The sequence below is a fragment of the Thunnus albacares genome, chromosome 1, assembly GCF_914725855.1.
Source record: "Thunnus albacares chromosome 1, fThuAlb1.1, whole genome shotgun sequence".
NCBI classification, from domain to species: Eukaryota; Metazoa; Chordata; class Actinopteri; order Scombriformes; family Scombridae; genus Thunnus; species Thunnus albacares.
This window is the reverse complement of record NC_058106.1, coordinates 1656145-1675276: the sequence shown is the minus strand read 5'-3', so window position 1 is coordinate 1675276 and position 19132 is coordinate 1656145. Positions and strand designations below refer to the sequence as shown.

General features: G+C 40.0%; 1 protein-coding gene across 1 annotated transcript; it reads left to right on the top strand.

Annotated features, from left to right (window-relative positions):
* The first annotated feature begins 6849 nt into the window (after nucleotides 1–6849).
* Nucleotides 6850–18306, top strand: snrpa1 (small nuclear ribonucleoprotein polypeptide A'). Its single transcript, XM_044345902.1, has 9 exons — nucleotides 6850–7043; nucleotides 8133–8280; nucleotides 10594–10672; nucleotides 11489–11535; nucleotides 11634–11736; nucleotides 14573–14652; nucleotides 15224–15299; nucleotides 16360–16453; nucleotides 18006–18306. Exons 1-9 carry the CDS (start codon nucleotides 6962–6964, stop codon nucleotides 18194–18196), a joined length of 900 nt encoding a protein of 299 aa, XP_044201837.1. The 5' UTR covers nucleotides 6850–6961; the 3' UTR covers nucleotides 18197–18306.
* The last annotated feature ends 826 nt before the right edge of the window (nucleotides 18307–19132 follow it).

The window sequence follows — 19132 nt, the reverse complement described above, 5'->3', positions numbered from 1 at the left end:
TCAATTTAAAGCTGCATTCAGTGTTGATGCCACTAGGAGCGATGACTGAACTTTGCCCTCTTGTGTGTGTGAAGCAGTGGTGCTTTATTTTGTTTCACACATGTATCACAGATTCATAGTTTCCCACATTTCAGTTCATAGCTCACTTTATCCCAGACATCAGCAGGTTATCACAAAAGACAGTGTAAAGCACTCTACTGCTGGTTGTTGTGGGACAGATGTCCTGTCTCTCTCTCCCTTGTGTGTATGGCTTCCTTGTCTCTCTTCCTTCTATGTGTGTGAATAGTGTGACATAATTTTTCCTGTGTGTGTATATAGTCTTCTTCCCTTTGCAGGTCTCCATGGTGAGAGGAGGGCACATGGCTCAGGTCCTATCCATCTGAATCAAGGGACTAAGGATAGAAGATGTAAAGAGTGTAAAGCCCCCCGATGAAAAATTGTGATTTGTGATGTTGGGCTATAAATTGAATTTACTTGATATGGCCTCTTCAGTTGACTCTGCAATGCACTGGCATTTTATCCCTAAACTAGGCAATATTTTCTGTGACAGTGTGACAATGTGAGATTTTTACAACATGGCAGCACAAGTTTAAAAGTGGTGGAAAAAGGGTGGATTGATATCAACATATATAATTAGTGCCCGACTGATATATTGGTCAGCCAATATTATCAGCCCATATTGGCTTATCACAGATATATCGGTGTATATGTTGTCCGATATGCATCCAATATATTTTATTTTTTAAAGTATAAAGTTATTTTTTATAGGCAGCATTTTATGTATATTTGATCACCTAATTCGATTTTAATATATATGTACATGTTTTTTTACACTCATCTCGCCTCTGGATTTTAAGTGGGAGTGTGGGATTAAGGGCAGTGATTGGTCCGCAGATCTGAGGGCTCTGGCAGTAGAATAGGGGATGAGGAATTCAGAAAGATAAGCTAGTGCCAGTCCATGCAGTGCTTTAAAAACAAATAAAAGAATCTTAAAATAAATTCTGTATTTCACTGGTAACCAGTGGCAAATAGCCTGCAGGGGAGATGTGGTCTCTTCTTGGGATAGTGGAGGAAAATTAAGCTACAATATTTTCTTCTTAAGTGTAGTGAAGTAGAAATATAAAGTAGCATAAAACAGAAATACTCAGGTAAACTACATGTAGGTCTACCTCTAAATTGTTTGCTTGCCTGCCTGTCCTGCAAAAAAAAACATTAATGTCAAGTTTTTCTTATCTTCCATCCACTGGAGAGCACTGGGAAAAAATAAAGCCATTTTTATCATTATTGAGTGATGGAAGCATTTCTTTAATTGGAATATTTTTTGTGCTATCAATGTGTTTTTCACACTAGAGGAATTGAAAAGAGCTATAAATCATGGCAAAGACACCACTCTAGGTAGAGATGGATTGGGATATAATCTATTTAAACACATGGTAGGGCTGGTGCTAGAGGAAATGCAACAGGTCAGTACAGGTGAGGGTTTGAAGTGATTCATCTGGGTAACTTGAGGTAGAGATTGGAACCCCTCATGGAAGTGTTACTAGCCCTATCCTTTTGAACATTTTAGTCAATGGAATCTTTAGCAGAGTGGGAAAAGAATGTGGTCTTTCATTATTTGCAGATGATGGGGCCATCTGGAAGCACGAAAGGAATCTCTCTTATGTTTTCACCCAAATTCAAAGAGCTTTGGATAAGGTGATTGAGTGGGCCAATGAGTGGGGCTTCAAAATATCCATAGACAAAACAAAATACATGATATTTGGATATAAAAAGAAATTGCCAAATCACAAGAGAAAGAAATCAAGAGATTTAGTCAAGGAAGTTAAGACCCATCTGCAACATGAATGGAGATTGTATTTACAGATTTATACAGGTGGATCAAAGGATCCAGGGAGTGGGAGAGTGGGATTTGGAATAACCATTCCTGAATTAAGAATAAAGGAACATAGAATATCAGACCAGATGTCAGTAGTCACAGCAGAGATGCTGGCAATATTATGGGAACTTTGGTGGGTAGAGGACAGTAAACCAGACAACTCAGTCATACGCAGTGATTCAACAGCAGCTTTAACTATTTGAGAAATCAAATCCAAGTCCAGACCGGATATATTGACTTATTATTATTACTGATTTATCAAACAATACCAGAATTCACAAGGCAGGGTGTGAAGGGGTTTTTATTTGGGTACCAGCAAACATGGGTGTGGAGGGAAACAAGGAAGCAGATAACTTGACAAAGAATGTTGCTCGTGAGGACAGAGTAGAAATTTCCCTACAATATGGACTGTCAGAATATACTTCAATCATAAACAAGTCAAAGAAATGTGGCAGAATACATGGGAAAAGAAAAGAAGGGGAGGTCTCACTTTGCAATACAGAAAACAGTGGAAAAAGCAAAAAGCAATTGCCTGTCAAGGAAAAGATTCAGTTGTCATATCCAGATTGAGGCTTTAGCATTGTGGGCTCAGGAGTGGGCTTGCCCTGATTGGGAAACTTAAATATGAGTGTGGAGACTCAGAGACGGTGAGACACATCCTCATCCAGTGCAATAATTACTCACTTCAAAAGAGGAAGCTCTTCAGGGACCTGGGAGCAGCTGTAGAAACAGTTTTTACTCTGCACACTTTACTCAACTTGGATAACTGGACTTAAATGAAGAAACTGCTGGAATATCTGTACAGTATTGGACTATATAACAAAATATAAATAACTGTCAAAAGGGACATCAGTAACAGTAGAGGGAAGCAATACGCCATGGTAGCATCTAGTCCGTCTAATCCAAAGAAGAAGAAGAAGCATCCTTGGCATAGGGTACATCCCAAGGGCTCTTCTCATTTCACTGTTTTATGCCTTCTCATCTCCTCTCTCCTCCGTCTTCCTGCCTGTGACCCAGAAATCCATCTCAGTGCGTCATGTTTAAGGATGTCTCAATTCCTAAAAAGCATCTGGGGGAGAGAGGATAGAGGAGGCTTGCCGGAGGAGCTATGAGCGAGGATGCACAGGTGTATCCTGTGACATATAAAAGAGGCATGACACACAGCTGGAATATACAAACCATTTGTAGTGCTTCACACAATAAAATATATAAAAGACATATATATATATATATATATATATATGTGTGTGTGTGTGTGTGTAAATTGTTACAAATTTAGTGAACTGAAAACACACTGTGAAATAGCAGCAGCTACGCCTATACATCATGGTTACGTTATGTAAGCAACGTTATCGCCATAGTAGTGACTTGTCAATCACAGAGTAGCACCATCCTAAGGCATATGCTGCTTTATCATCTATTTTACTCTAAATGGGACCATAATTTACAAAATGAACATCATGCTGTATTGAAGAAGACTTGAAACTAGCGATTGAGACCATAAACTCATTAGGAAACAGTTTACTGAGGTAATAAATCAAGACAGAAGTCGGGTCATCTTCTCAGACTTCTATACAATTGGACTTCTTTTTGCAGCCAGTGGAATCACCCCCGATGGCCATTAGATAGAATGCAGATTTTTGGCACTTCCACGTTGGCTTCATTTTTCAGCCCAGAGGTTGCTGCTTGCTCCGAAGCAAGGATGTCTCATTTTGTTAAATGCCTGTTACCTCAATTCCTCTCCCCTTGTGTCTCTTCCTCACCTCCTCCATCTGCATCTCAGGTGGGAGGGACTAAGACGTGAGGAGAGGAGGCGAGGGAAGGAATCAAGGATGTACAAACTGAGAAATGAGAAGAGGAGAATAACTGGTTGTCAATAAGGGAGTGTCTCAGCCGGTAAAAGACTTCCGTGAAGGCTGCTCTCATTTATCTCGTGGACGGTTCAAGTGAGGATCAAAGAGTGAGGAAATATCAAATAAGAGACTTGAGATGTACCCATAGTCTATGGTTAATTGTGATAATGCTAATACTAATGTTCACTAGCGAAAAACAGGCTTAAAACCATTAAAACAAAATTAACCTACCAGAAAAAATTGAACATCCTACTCTTTAGAGGGTATTTTAGTACAACCAAACACTGAACAAGACTTTTTTAGGCCACCAAAATGTTACAATTAACTTTCATGAACTGAAAACACACTGAAATAGTGACACTACGGCTACAACTTGGCTGCAGTCGAAAAGTCCCTCCCATCGTCTTTTCCTAACCACTTTCCCTTGACCTCCATGGGAAATGTCACAAGGTCAAGGAAAGATGAGAAGGAGAATTTATTAGGACTTAGGAAAAGACAACTGAGGTGCTAAGAGAATCCGATTCCACTTACACTGGGCGACGTAATTATGTGATGGTGGATGTTTGTGGGTCTGCCATGGTGAAACTACAATGTTTTGAAGATGGACTACAAAAAGTGCATCTTAGATACTTCGCCTCGGTCATTCTTACCGTGTTGTTTCATGCAGGCTATATAAACGTGCACAACATGGTGAAAAATATCACTTCATAACCAAGGTCAGAATTATACTGAAAAAAGGAATACAGGCCACCAGTCACAAAACTGAAACGAAATTATCAAATTGAGAATTATTGCTCAGGCTCATCCTCCTGAATCCCAATTATTTTATGAAAATAAAAGTTAAATGTATGAAAGATAGGCAGAACATGTTACTACGGCACATATCGTCATTCTTAAGTTTCAAACATGATGAATTAAATCTGACTAAAAATGTCTCATATCCCTTTCTCTTGAACAGATTTCTGTGTTGTGGTTAATGTGCCTATTATGATCTATTATTAGCCTGTGCATACAATAGTTTAAGAACCAACACATACAAACCCAAACACCTTGAAATGTTGACTTGATTGTGCTTTAAAGTTTTTATGGTTGATACAGGCTGTGGGTCCGTGTGTCCCCTCCATCCAAAGCTCTGTTCAACTCATTTGATAACAGGATAAACAAATATACAATGTATTATTTTGTTGCCGTTTTTTGTGTGAAGAAATGGCATGTCTGGTGATTTAAATAACGAAGTTACGCTGCTGTGCCTGGTGCGTAAATGTGCACAGTGTCTCTTAATGTGGATGATCCCTGCAAGTATTTAATAAACTCAAGCAACATTACAGTTGTTTTAGTGCCAAATTCCCTCATTTTGTTATGATCTTTCCACTGCAGCTCAACAGGGAAACACTGTACAGGGAAAGAAAAAGTGTAAAACAGCTTAACTTCATTGATTATTCAAAACTCCAGACACGCAGACAGGACCGGTTAGGATCTAGCATTAAATAATGTTTATTGACAGTGTTTCCTGGTTGAGCTATAGTGGGAGGATTCTTAAATACCCCCCAAAAACGAAACAAAAATGGGAAAAGCATGTGAATTTCTGTTTTTTTAATCTATACGAAAAATGTGTGACGCATTGTATATTTGTTTATCCTCTTATCAAACAAGCTGAACACAGCTTCGGACGGAGGATACATGGACCGCTATGAATGCATAATGTGGGTTTAATCATTTGAGTTTGTGAATGGTGCATTGCTTGCTGCCGCAAGGAATTGACGAAATTATCCCCTTTCCTTTCGTAAAGGATAGTCAAGTGTACCCTATACTAAAGGAGATTAGAAAGGAAGCATTGACGCACCTTTCCTTAGCATTTAGAGAATTCGACCAGCAATCATCATGACTGCCACTTAGATACTTCCGGGTCATTTCATTCAGTTAGGAACAAGGCAAGTTTATTTGTATAGCACATTTCAACAACAACAAGGCAATTCAAAGTGCTTTGCATAGAGCATAAAAGGTATTAAAACAGAATATAAAAGCAACACAAGTAAAAAGACATATAAAAACAATTAAAAAAGTGTTACATTTGGAAATAAAAAGAAGCTTAAAAGGGAATAAGACAGATAAAACAAGAGAATAAAAGTAACAGTGCAATGTAAAATATTAACCCTCAATGTGGTGTAATGAAAGGCAGCGGCAGACAGGAAAGTCCTCAGCTGCGATTTAAAAGAACTGAGAGTTGCAGCAGACCTGCAGTTTTCTAGGAGTTTGTTCCAGATATGTGGAGCATGAACGCTGCTTCTCCATGTTTAGTTTTTCCTCTGGGGACACAAAGCAGACCTGTCCCAGACGACCTGAGAGGTCTGGATGGTTCATAATGTAGCAGCAGATCAGAGATGTATTTTGGCCCTAAACCATTTAGTGCTTTATAAACCAACAGCAATATCTTAAAGTCAATTCTTTGACTGACTGAATTCTTTAATAATAGGGGATTGGATGTCTCCTTCCTTTTGGTTCCTGCTTATGTAGGGATGGAAGGAAATGAGACAGAAGACATATTGGCTAAACATTAAAATTACAGTTAATTTACATACAAATATCGTTACGTGAAGTAGAGGTTAAAACTATCATGAAGGATTATATGTGCAAAGCTTTGCAGGAATACTACACCACCTAATTCACAAAGGAAGACATCTTTACAGTATTCAAAAACATGTTGACGGTGGAATACAGGGCAGGAGCCCGAGGGAAGAGATAGTTATTACCCATGTGCAAATAGGGTATACAGGTTTAAATCAAACACTCCATAGAATAGGCAACCACCATACTGGATTATGTACACACTGTAATGAAACAGAAACTGTCAAACATGTACTAATAGATTGCAACAGGTATGATGAAGAAAGAGGGGAATTAATATCAGCACTAAGTGCTGAAAAACACAATATTACATTAGGGAATCTGCTAGGAAAGACATAATGGAAATTGCGCAATCTTCTAATTAATTACTTGACAGTAACAGGAATAACAGAGATTTTTTTCTGCCAATCTACTGTTCCAAATTCCAGTCCAGTAGGTGGCGGTAACGCGCCTATAGGCTAATTTGCCAACCGCCATTAAAACTCAAAGAAGAAGAAAAAGAAGCGGAAGAAGGAAGAAAGAGAAGAAGAAGCGTGTTTGCAGCATTACGCGCCGAACGACTGCTGCAAAAGAAAGAATCTCTGTAACGTCTGTTATACGCTTCGATATGGTGAAATTATCTGCGGAGCTAATTGAGCAGGCTGCTCAATATACTAACCCTGTGAGAGACAGAGAGTTGGATTTACGAGGTTAGTCAAACTTTCTTCATCAACATAGTTGAGCTTGTTAAGGCTTTAACGTTACGCAGGCCTCACCCCGATTCCATTAAAAACATGACAAATAAATGCTTGCTTTGCACTTTGAAATGAACAGCAAAAAAGTAACGTTAGGTCTATACTGTATGTGTGTGTATATACAGTGTTTCCCCTGGGTTGAGTGGTTTGGCCTGGCGGGGGTGGCTTAGCAGACAACTACACATTTCTCCGTTCTCTATTAAACTGGGCTAACTATTGTTGCTAACTTCGGAGCCAAGCCCTTCACTTTTCTCAGCAGAAACAATAGACGTGATTTTTCATGGTCTTGACAAGCTGCAGCATAAATTAACTGACACACTGTGCATTTACTGCCAGACTGACAACCTTTTTCTCTGCTCTGCTCACATTCACTGTCATTTCTCTGACGCTCGCTCTCTTGCCACTCACTCGCGTATGCTCTGCCCTATTCCTTAAGCTGCATTCACACCTAATCAGGCGGTCGAGCGGAGGTGTGTGGGGTTTGGGGGCGTGTTTATTTGTGCTCTAGAATATATCCGCTGCGAAATAATCAGAAAACAACGTTTTATCGATCTGATTCTCCGACTTTCTCGCTATCGGCGCTCCCTCTCTTCATTCACTCTCTAGCTCGCTCGACCACAGCTGCGCTCTCTCTCTTGTTCTCTCGTCTTTTGAAAAATGACTCGGGAAGCCGACAGCAAAGTCTAACTTTACTAACGTTATCAAGCGAAAAGAAATGTCCTCCCCTCGTCCTAGTAACGTAACGTCTTTGTGCTCCCTCATGGCAGAGTTTACAACTCTTGTCAGTCTGATCTCCGGCTGTGATTGGCCACCGCAGTGACGTCGGGTTGCGTTTCTCTAAAAGTTGACTCTGGCTCAACTGTCCGTCGGCCGCTGCCGAGCCGCTGAATGGGACGACTGACGTTTTCGCCGCACCGCCTTATTTGGTGTGAATGCAGCCCTAACAAACCAAACTATAACAGCAATAACAAACAGTTTAAACAAACAATCTGTTAATGCCTTTTGTCACTTTCTCCTCAGCATTGATGTTTTTTCATCTCACAGGTTATAAAATCCCAGTGCTTGAAAACCTTGGAGCTACTCTGGACCAGTTTGACACCATTGACTTCTCTGATAATGAAGTCAGAAAACTGGACGGTTTCCCTCTTCTCAAAAGACTCAAAACATTACTAATGAACAACAACAGGATTTGGTAAGTTATAGATGCAATATTCCCCAAATGTCATGAATGGAAAAATAAATGATGTTCCAATAAAAAAAGAAGAATCACGTAGACGTTGCATATTCAGATGAACCAAGGAGCATTTCAGCACTGTATGGTTTATTTTAGGGATGTGATTTTAATATTGCTTTGTCTTAAAATAATTGGCTGATATTTAAGTTTGTCAGTTCTGTGGTACCGTCTCTAGGGCGAAATGACAGAATAGTTTAGAAAAATTTCCTATCTAATCTTGTAACAAACACATTCCTAATTGGAAGCCCGTTTTATGTGTAAGTGGACTGTTATGTTAGCGAATGGATGCGTTCTTACCAGACAGTAGTCTTGATCAAACCATATCTGATTTGATGAGTAACAGGCTTGTAATCTCCCCCCCCCCCCCCCCCCCCCCTTGTCTGTCCATCCTTTGCATGGATTAAATTAAATTACTCTTATTGCACTTACAGAAACATAATGGATTTAGTTGTCATCAACTTCACCTGAGGGCTGTTCCATCCAGCTGGCTAAAGGAAAAGCCTGGCTTATTTCAATAAGCCTCGCTTTTTTAAGTGAGAGCTCTGTTCCATCACTGCGGCTTATATGGTTTCCAGCTCAGTAACTATGGTAACATATTCAGCAGAACTAGCCTGCTCTGTGGCAGGCTAACTGTCAGGCTTAATTTAGCTGCGTGTCAAAGAATGTCTGACGGACGGCAACAAAATCTAGAAAGACGGTTCCATCAAGTGTCTTTTCGCACTTGCATCACTTTCTCATGTTTGGAAACATAAAATAGAAGAACTGTGAGGGACTTTTACAAAAATACCTGTTTCAGGTTGATCCCTATTTTATTCACGGTCACTTCTGTGTTGGAGTGAAGCCTTTTATTTAAAAGCTGTGCTTAAATGTATACAGTGGAAACCGCTCATAGTGATCACAGTTACAAGTGATCAGCTGCTTATATGGATCAAAAAGCTTGAGACAGAATCACTCCTATAGTAGAAAATTTATGATCTTAAAATGATTTGCCTATAGAAATCAAATAGTCCACATACAGTGTTCATTTTGGGTCTCTTCATACATAACCTATGGAAAAACACAGCACACTGAAATCATGATGGAGACAGAAAGTTATTTTCTCTCAATGACAAACATAGTCTCCTCGAAGCTCATGACAATAAAAGCGGAGAAAGAAATTTAAGTAAATTTCACTGCTATCTTCACCCGTTCTGATGCCGGGGAAAATAAGGAACTTGTCATTGGCAAAAGTCAGAACCCCTGCTGCTTCAAAACTGTGCACACACTGCCTTGGAAACAGCTTGCTATCTTGCTGCTTCTCTCTTCTTCTCTGCATTTTCTCAGTGTGGGCAGGGCTGAGCCCTCCATGTGTGCAGCACAGCAGAAGATACAGACAGCGGTGTAGACTTGGAGAGTTGACAACAGCTAAACTCCTTTATGTTACTGTAAGTGCAATAAAACCTCTGCGAGTAGAAACCAATAATAGTAATTTATCAATGTAATCTGAACAAAAGATGGACAGACTCCAAATGACGAAACATATTGCCGTAAAGAGTGTGATTTGTATCATAGTGATGTCAGAGGGCACCAGGAGGAGCGCTGACTGAGCACTCAGGCCAGCTCTGTGAGAGTCAGTCTGGAGTGCTGGCTAAATCTCGGGACCCGCTGTTTATTTTTTGACTGCCCACTCCCACCTGCAGCAAACTTAAAACCACCCGCTCCTGCAAAATTTGCCTTGGGTCCTGCAGGATCCCAATCCCAATGCAGTCTTCTACTGTGGAGCTCTGGGCTGTTGCGTTGGGGCAAAAGTTCAGCCTGGTTCAACTTTTTTTTTTGCCAGGAAACTGCTACATTTTTTGCCAACCTTTCTGTTTTGGCAACCCCACTTCATCAACACATTGCCCCATTCAAAATGAATGAGAAAGCTACCTTTTCTCATGCAGAGCTGATGTTGGTCTGTGCTGCGTCTTAGTGTCTGACAAGACCTCACACCAGTACCAGTACCTTCACTAACACACCCACACCAACACAGCCTGTTTTTAACACAGTGCTGTTTAGGTCTGAACACTGAACCAAACTCTGGGAGAAATAGATTGAGGGGATAACAAAATGAACAAAATACGTGGCACATTAACTGGCTCACTTATTATTTTGCACACAGTGAGTACCTTTTTTTAGACAAGCACAAGGTTGGCATTAACAGCCTTTCTACAAAGCCACCTTTGTGACGCCATAGCTGCTGGCTTGTTTTGTTTGGCTGCATGTTTGTAACCCTATCAAATGTTTCTCCAGCCGCATAGGTGAAAATCTGGAGCAGTCTCTGCCTAGTCTGACAGAACTGGTTCTCACAAACAACAATATTCAGGAGCTGGTGAGTACATTTTAGCAGTAGGCAGTACAACAGAACCATAGGAATGTTATGGGTTTTTACATTTAGATCATAATTACACTGAAATACCAGAGGTTTAAAAAGAGCTACTCCATCACATCTTTCTTTTGAAACATATTATTCATTTGTATTGTTTCTTTTTATTGATTACAATAAGGCATTTTGTACAGTTCAGAGGGATGTACTCTGGTGCAAACTGGTTAAGTCCCAGAATATGTACAAAAATATCAAATTATGTGTTTTTGGTAATGGTATTAAATCTGAGTTTTTAGGACGTTTATTTTGCATCACTTATCAATGATTTAGAGGAATATCCCCTACAGAATCGATTCGAATCGAATTAATGACACAATAGTTATATTCAGTGTATGGTACTGATGATATTACATCTTCAACAAAAGAAGGACTGCTAGAAACTCCAGCTGTATAATGTATGATGGCCTTAACCTGTATAACTGGTGTACAGTTGTATGCAAAAGTTTGCGCATTTTGTTTATTATTACTATATGTTATATTGAAAAGTGTTCCTAATACCCCACCTCCCCCCATTCAGTATAATGCACTCCAGTACACCACCACCACCACCCACTATGACCTCAATAATAAACATGAAGTAGCATTATCATCTTTCTGACAATGTCAACAAACAACTGAATACAGTCAGCCACATAATGGTAGAATTTATTTTAGGGATGTTGTATTGGGTTAAACTTCACAGATGTTCTGTTTCACTGTTTTTAGTCGGTAGCTTCATTTACCATGGTGTGTTTTTCTGAATCATTATCTTTTCATCTCTAGGGTGACTTAGACCCACTGGCTACAGTGAAGACATTGACCCTTCTCAGGTATTACTGATCAATACTCAAAAGATAAAGTTATGATTGACTTGTTCAACACTGAATTCTGATTCTACATGTTTTGTGATAAATCCCTGATTTTCCAGTCTGTTAAGGAATCCAGTGACAAACAAGAAGCATTACAGGCTCTATGTCATCAACAAAATCCCACAGATCCGTGTGCTTGACTTCCAGAAGGTCAAGCTCAAGGTAAGTGCAAGTGAGGAGGTCAGTCGTACCAGTTTTTGAAAGTCCCAATAGACAGGTTTCTGAGTAAAGTCATCAGTGTGATGCATACACAGGTGGGGGGGCAGAAAGCTAACTAGAGTGATAGAGAGCTTATGAGAAGTCAACATGAAGTTTAAACCGCACGAATCGCAGAAGTAACGGATAGAAATTTTTCATTATCTCAAGAAGGAAAACTTCTGGTTAGCTCACAGTTCAGAACTCAGCGTTGGCTTCAGAGATGATTTTACTGTACTGTTACTGCGTGTTTAAGGCTGTTTAATGAAGGGTGTGAATGTTTGTGATATTTGTGGTGATCAGTTTGACATATAGTTTCAATGTGTGTCAGTGTAAACTGGCAGCTTTGGGTGGAAAATGCATTGTTATGTTTCTAATCTTTCAGAAAGTCTTGTCATGATCCTGTGTGGCTGATCAGTAATACACTGCAATCTATTGTCTAGTATAAGAGGGGGAAACAGCAACAGCAGCAGCAGCAGTTTTTCTTAGTGCTAATGAACATAACCAGAATGAATACATCTGTTCTGTGCAGTCAAACAGCAGGAATTATATGCAAACTTTACTTTATTGTTTTCATGCTAATGTTGCTTTTGTGAGGGGGGGGGGCTTCTGTGTTTTTACCTGTACTGCCGGTTTATGGTTTGGGACACATTCAGAGCTGACAGACGTCTTCTAAAGGTGGTGTGTAGATTTAAAAAAAAATAAAATAAAGAAAATACATTTTAATGGTTTCCAGCAAGTTGCTTTATTTGTACAATGTGGCTAATGTGGTTATGTCCCCCTGCTGCGTGCACATCTTTGATTGCTTGTAAATGGGAAATAAGTTTATAAATGTGAAGTAATGTGATATGCAGAGCTGTTGACCAGTCTTTACTGACCCTCCACAGTATTTCAACATGTGGCATGAGATGTCACAGATCATCTCATCAGTTATATGTATTGTAGATGGAAGCAAAAACAGTAGTAACAAATCTTTGACACCTTCTTGGGGGTCGTCCTTTACATGCTCAAAATGATCCCACCACTTGGGATGATTTCCTGCCCAACATAGTTTAATAACTTTTTGGCTGTACTGCAGGAACCAGCCCTATAAAGGCGAATGGCTGTCCTCTGACTGACTGACCTAGTGATGAGGTCATGCCATTGGTCAGCTGAGTGAAGTAACATCACATGTCTCGGCCGGATGTCACCGCTTCCTGTATCTGTCGTTTCAAATTAAAGCCCTCTAGTGTTTCATACACAGTCAGCTATATACGAGGTTCTGACCTAGTCTTGTTAATGACGAGGTGCAGTACTGAATGCAGTTTGAAGGTTTGTTTGTTTTTTGTTTTTTTCCTGCGACTAAGGCCATATTCAGACCAAATCAGGCAGTGCAGCGTTCAGCCGCAGGGTCGAGCGGAGGTGTGGTGGGGGGTTGTGGGTGTGTTTATTTGTGCTCTAGAATGTAACCGCTGTGAAACAATAACAAAATAACATTGTATTGATCCGATTCACCGGCTTTCTTGTCACCAGCGCTCCCTCTCTTCATTCACGCTCTAGCTCGCTCGCTTTTTTAAAATGAGTCGAGAAGCCAACAGCAAAGTCTAACTTTATGTTTAACATTATCATATGAAGATAAATGTCCTCCCCTCATCCTTGTAACGTCTTTGTCCTCCCTCATGGCAGAGTTTACAGCTCTGATCAGTCTGATCTTCGGCTGTGATTGGCCACCGCAGCCTTCAGCCGCAGTGACGACAGGTTGCGTTTCTCTAAAAGTTGACTCTGGCTCAACTTTCCGGCCATGGTCTGGTGTGGCACTGCAGAGGCCAAAACAGCCGCAGCCGAAACGCACTACCCCCATTCAGATGAATGGGAGGACTGGTGTTTTTCGCTGCACCGCCTGATTTGGTCATAATACGGCCTAAGCGACTGAAAACATTGTCGACCATGATTTCTCATCAACTAACGATTTGGTCGACTATGAGGGGGCAACCCTAGATAACATGGAGTCTTGGCTGCAGACTAGGGATACCACTTGAAACATGCTTCTCTCCTCTGCTCTCTGTCAGTCCTTGTTTGCACGAGGGGAGACTGAGCTACACACACACTCATGGGGTGTTGTTGAAGTGTTGCTCAAGCACTCCTTGATGTGGTTATGTCGTCATGGAGTTGTGTACCATAGTAATTTATGATTATCTTTTAATAGCTAGTAAACACGATTTAGTATGATTAAATAACATTACCACAGCTAGCCATTGTGTGTTTACAATGTACATACCTGGTACTCCCACAATAGCTGCCACCTTCTGCCAAGCTGCTTTTTTTTTTTTTTTTTTTTGTTAAGTGTCACCTTAAATGAAAAGGATTAAATGGCACAGGGAACTGGCTAATGACAAATATCACCTTTTCTTCCTTTTTTTATTTTTTTTTTTTTTTTATAGATGGAATGGAACATGAATTGTGGGGAGTAGAAAATGGTGAAACAAAAACATATGATTGGTTGACACTTCACTGTGTCATTGGAGCACTGAAAAAAGTTAAGGCCAGTTCAACTCTGATTTGTAGCACATCATGCAGTGACAAGTGTCATTTGCTTCCATTGAAAATGACTTACAGCCTGTTGCTATGTCGCCGGTAGTCTGAACATACAGTCACAAATACAGTCACATTTATTAATAAATGTTTAAGTCTTCTGCCCAGGAGTTGATGCCCTTAACATCCAGAGGAGTTCTGGTGAATTGTGCATTTTCCTGCCTGGCCTTGGATGAAAGCTCAGTGTGTATTGGATGAAGGTTTTCACTTTAACTGTGTGATTATGTCATAGGAACGCCAGGAGGCGGAGAAAATGTTCAAGGGCAAACGAGGTGCTCAACTTGCAAAGGATATTGCCAAGCGAACAAAAACGTAAGATGAAAGTCTTTGTTAGACAGCAGCTCCTCAGAACCACTGCATCCTGGCCGATGAAATGGTGAAATTATGCAATAAACAACAAGACACCACCTATTGTAAACACTATGTCTGCGCACATCAGAACACACACATAGTGACAGACAGTCATATGTGAATTGTGAGATCTGCCATATTTTTTTTTAAATGATTTGTATTCATTTATGACAAAATTCCAAACATATTTTAAATGATTTAGGAGTATTTCACAATTCATGGAAATCCTTTTTTAAAAAAAAAAAAAAAAATCCAGGATCAGCACCAGAAGCTTGTCATTTGTTGTTTTCTTGGCCCAGCAAATGCAGCACAAACATACCTTCCTAGGTGGAAGTGATAAATCTATAATTTGGCCTTAACTCTACCGTTTAAATCTGAAGCCAGAAACATTCACCTCAGTGTTGCTCAGGACTGCTGTCTTTGGACAATGTATCAGTTTATTTGACACAAGAAAAGATACTACACTGGTTGAGAGGTCAGAGAAGCCCATGTGTGTCCATTTGTTGTCTTAACTAGGGTGTGTTCCTTTCAGATTCACTCCTGGAGTGGCAGCGCAGCTTGAGAAGAAGAGGACGGGGCCGTCTCAAGCAGATGTGGAAGCCATCAAGGTTCATTTTCTAACAGCACTGTATTTCTGGGTTTTTGGGGTGTTTTTAATATCCGGGCGGGGGGTAACCCTTGTCTCTGTTGTTTGGATATGAAGTCGGGTTTGTGCGCTCCCAGCTGCCAGTATCTGTACTCCTCCAAAGATCATTTGTGAGGGAAGATGCTCCACACTGTAACAACACTGTATAGTCGCAAGTGGAGTGAGTGTTTTTATAGCTTGAAGAACTCCAACAGAGTGAGAAGTGTACCTTCTAGCTTCACGTTTATTTCAAGTGTCACATCCTCCAATTAAACTGTCATTTATATTAAATCAGTAACTTAAGCTGATCACCTTAATATTTTTGAAACCCCTTCAGTATTTGGTAGAAAGTATTAGATGGGACTCTGTATGGGTAGATAACAATTATGTATGGACTTGTTTCGGAGGATCCCTATCAGCTACATTATGATAAACTGCACAGCTGTTCTATTTTGTGGTATTTCAGTGTATTTAGTGTTTAGTTGGTCTCTGGTGTTGGACGTGAATTCAGGCCTCCACCGACTCCTGGTCAGGCTGACCTTTGACCTCTACACAGTAGATGCTGTGAGCAGTTTTGGTCTGGTGTTCACATACAGCCAAAGAGCATCTTTGAACAGAGACAGGGGTTACAGTCACATAACAATTCAACCTCCATGACTACTAAGCAAACTCCATCCACTGATGAAGATGGTGAGATGTGGTTGAAAGCTTCAGAAAAAGCCAGGGACTGAACCTTGAGTGAAGTTCAACAATGAACATTTATGCTTATATTTAACCTTTTTGTCATATTTCACTCTTAATCTGTTAGTCACAGTGTAACTTTGAAGCATGTTTGAAATGACATGGTTTGATGTAGATAATGTAATGCATTAAATAACTGTCAGACAACCTCACTGGAGATAAAGCACCATTGATAAACTAAAATAACCTGGATTAAGATTGATATCTCATACAGTGGACTTGCTGAATGTAAAATGATCCATGAGAATAGAATTTATCAGACCATATCACATGAGATTTACATGCGTGTGTTTGTATTTCAGAATGCGATTGCTAACGCCTCATCATTGGCAGAGGTGGAGAGGCTGAAAGGGATGCTGCAGGCTGGTCAGATCCCTGGCCGAGATCTCAGACAAGGTCAGTGCTGACCACATACTATTCCAGAACTCTAAGGCTGTATTCACACCAAATCAGGCGGTGCAGCGCAGAGGTGTGGGTGTGTTTATTTGTGCTCTAGAATGTAATGGCTGTGAAACAATCACAAAATAATGTTTTATTGATCTGATTCACTGGCTGTCTCACTACCAGTGCTCCCTCACGTCATTCACACTCTAGCTCACTCAACCACAGCTTCTTGCTCTCGTTCTCTCTCTCTCTCTCTCTTGCTCGCTTTATTGGCATGAATGTCAGATGAACAATATTGCCAAAGCGTCAAGGATAACACAATTCATTAATTAAAATAAAATCCATGAATCTTTCACTCACACACACAGCAAAGTCTAACTTTACTTTTAACATTATCAGATGGAGATAAATGTCCTCCCCTCCTCTTGATGACGTCTTTATTCTCCCTCATGGTAGAGTTTACAGCTCTGATAAGGCTGATCTCTGGCTGTGATTGGCCACCGCAGCCTTCAGCCACACTAATGTTGTGTTGCATTTCTCTAAAAGTTGACTCTGGCTCAACTTTCCATCCGCAGGCCCGTGTGGCCAAAACGTCCACAGCCTAAACACACTACCCCCATTCAAATGAATGGGAGGACTGACGTTTTCGCCAGACAACCTGATTTGGTCTGAATACAGCACAAACACTGTCAAAGCTGGTGAATTTTTGAGACCAGTGTAAATTTCCTTAAATCTGGTTACTATGTTACACTCAAAAATGTGCACTGAGGCAGAAATATAGCCTATCAGAGTATTAGTTTCAGATTAGTAATTGTCGGTAGTAGTCGTTTTTTTTTTTTTGTTTGTTTTTTTTTTTGTTTGTTTTTTTACAATGTTTCATAATAAAAAGAACAAACCAACAATAAATTGATCTACTGACTATTGTGTGTGTGTGTGTATCTGATATGTCTTATTCCTCTTTGCCATAGACCTCCGTTGTTGTCCAGAAACAATGAGCCACACTGCTGCACTGTGGGAATGTGGTTCTTTTTACAGCTTCACTAGCTTGTGCTACATAGCACAAACTCTTGACTTTGTACTGAAGTTCTTTGAGAAATTTATAATGTAGTATCAACAAAAAAAGTACACAACAAGCAAGTGAAGCTCTATAAATGGAACTGCATTTCCATGCATGCACAGTGGTTTCTGCCGTACACCCAGACACGTTTTTAATTGTTTTTGGACAACAGAGCACTACAGCACAGAGGAATAAAATATATCAGGCTTTGGATACAAATCCAATACTTAGTAGGATGAGTTCACTTCTGGTTTGGCTCGGCACGTGAGGATTTTTGACAATAAAAAAAAATATTGTTATATATGTTTAAATTGTTTTTTACTTAAGTGCTAAACACAGTTGGTGTGAGGTGATCTCTTTATTACTGTCTATCTTCAATTTTCACTTGTAAACTTAATAATAGATGCAGCGACTAAACTCAGACAGGCCGGTTTGGCTGCTGAAATGCATTTAATTTGAAGTTAAACTGCTCAGTTTTCAGTATCTGGTGCTCTTTGTGCTGTACAGGTCCAGCTGGGATGGAGGAGGAGGAGGAGGAGGAGGAGGAAGAAGAAGAGGAGGAGGAAGAGGAGGAAGAGGGTGACCCTGCACAGATGGTGGCACATATGAGTGGAGGTGCTATAGAGGAGATGGATGAGGGAGATGAAGAGGGTGATGTAGAAGATATGGATGAAGAGCCACATGTTAATGGCTCCTGAGTACCCTGAAAGCATTTTTGTTTTTTCTATGTTGTAGATTTCTTTGTGTTGGACATTTATCAGGGCTGTTTTATTTAGTACAATGACATACATTAAACTGATTTCTTATACTCCTGTGTGGGACCAGTTTCTTTAAGCAGCTAGCTGACATTCCCAGCTGAATGCAGTCCACCCGGGTATATGTTCTCTAAATGGTCCTATGTTTTGAAGGGGTGTCACAGCTTGTTAGTATGTCACTTTAGAGTTGGAGGACACACAAGAGATTGACCTTTTTATAAAAAAAAAAAAAAAAAAAAAAGGGGCGGGGTTAAAATCAAGCCAATAGAGGCCAAGATATCCTGACTTATTGTCCCTAGTGTGGGTCATGCTCCATAGAACACGGAATCCTGCATTTCCCATAATGCAACCTATAGCATCATTTCTTCTGATGCTTACCTGGTGAATACACATCTTTCAAACTTCATGCCCCAATTTCTAACATAGACTCCCCGTTCTAAATGTTGAGTCTCCAAGCTTGAGCAGAAATAACCCTGTTGACCTCACTATGACATCATTGGGGTTATTTTCTGACTGACAGAGCTCCTACAGAGCTGGAGGTTTTGTATATCCCAATAATTCATTTGCAGTGTTAGAATAAAAAACATTTGTCAGTTTCTTTTGGAAGAATAAGCACCAGCACTTGAAAAGGGATGTTATTACTGGGAAAAAAGCATATTACAAAAGATGGTTTTGATATGTTGATTTTTTTTTGCTAGATTTTTTGGAAACAATACTTTTAAGATAAACTGCGTGGAAAATAATGTATTATTGTATGATGCTGTTTTCATATGAGTTGCCTATCAAACTATCACCAAGTCTTCTGGCATGGAGATCATATTTTACTTTTTTTTTCACCTCCATAAAGAATTAATCTGGAATAAACAATGTATTTCAGCA

What these genes read in the sequence shown, in the direction of transcription:
- snrpa1 (XM_044345902.1), top strand. Translation starts at nt 6,962, where the DNA reads ATGGTGAAATTATCTGCGGAGCTAATTGAGCAGGCTGCTCAATATACT. An exon ending in ACAACAATATTCAGGAGCTG is followed by an intron (nt 10,673 to 11,488) that starts GTGAGTACATTT and finishes TTTCATCTCTAG; the next exon opens with GGTGACTTAGACCCACTGGC. An exon ending in CAGATGTGGAAGCCATCAAG is followed by an intron (nt 15,300 to 16,359) that starts GTTCATTTTCTA and finishes TTTGTATTTCAG; the next exon opens with AATGCGATTGCTAACGCCTC.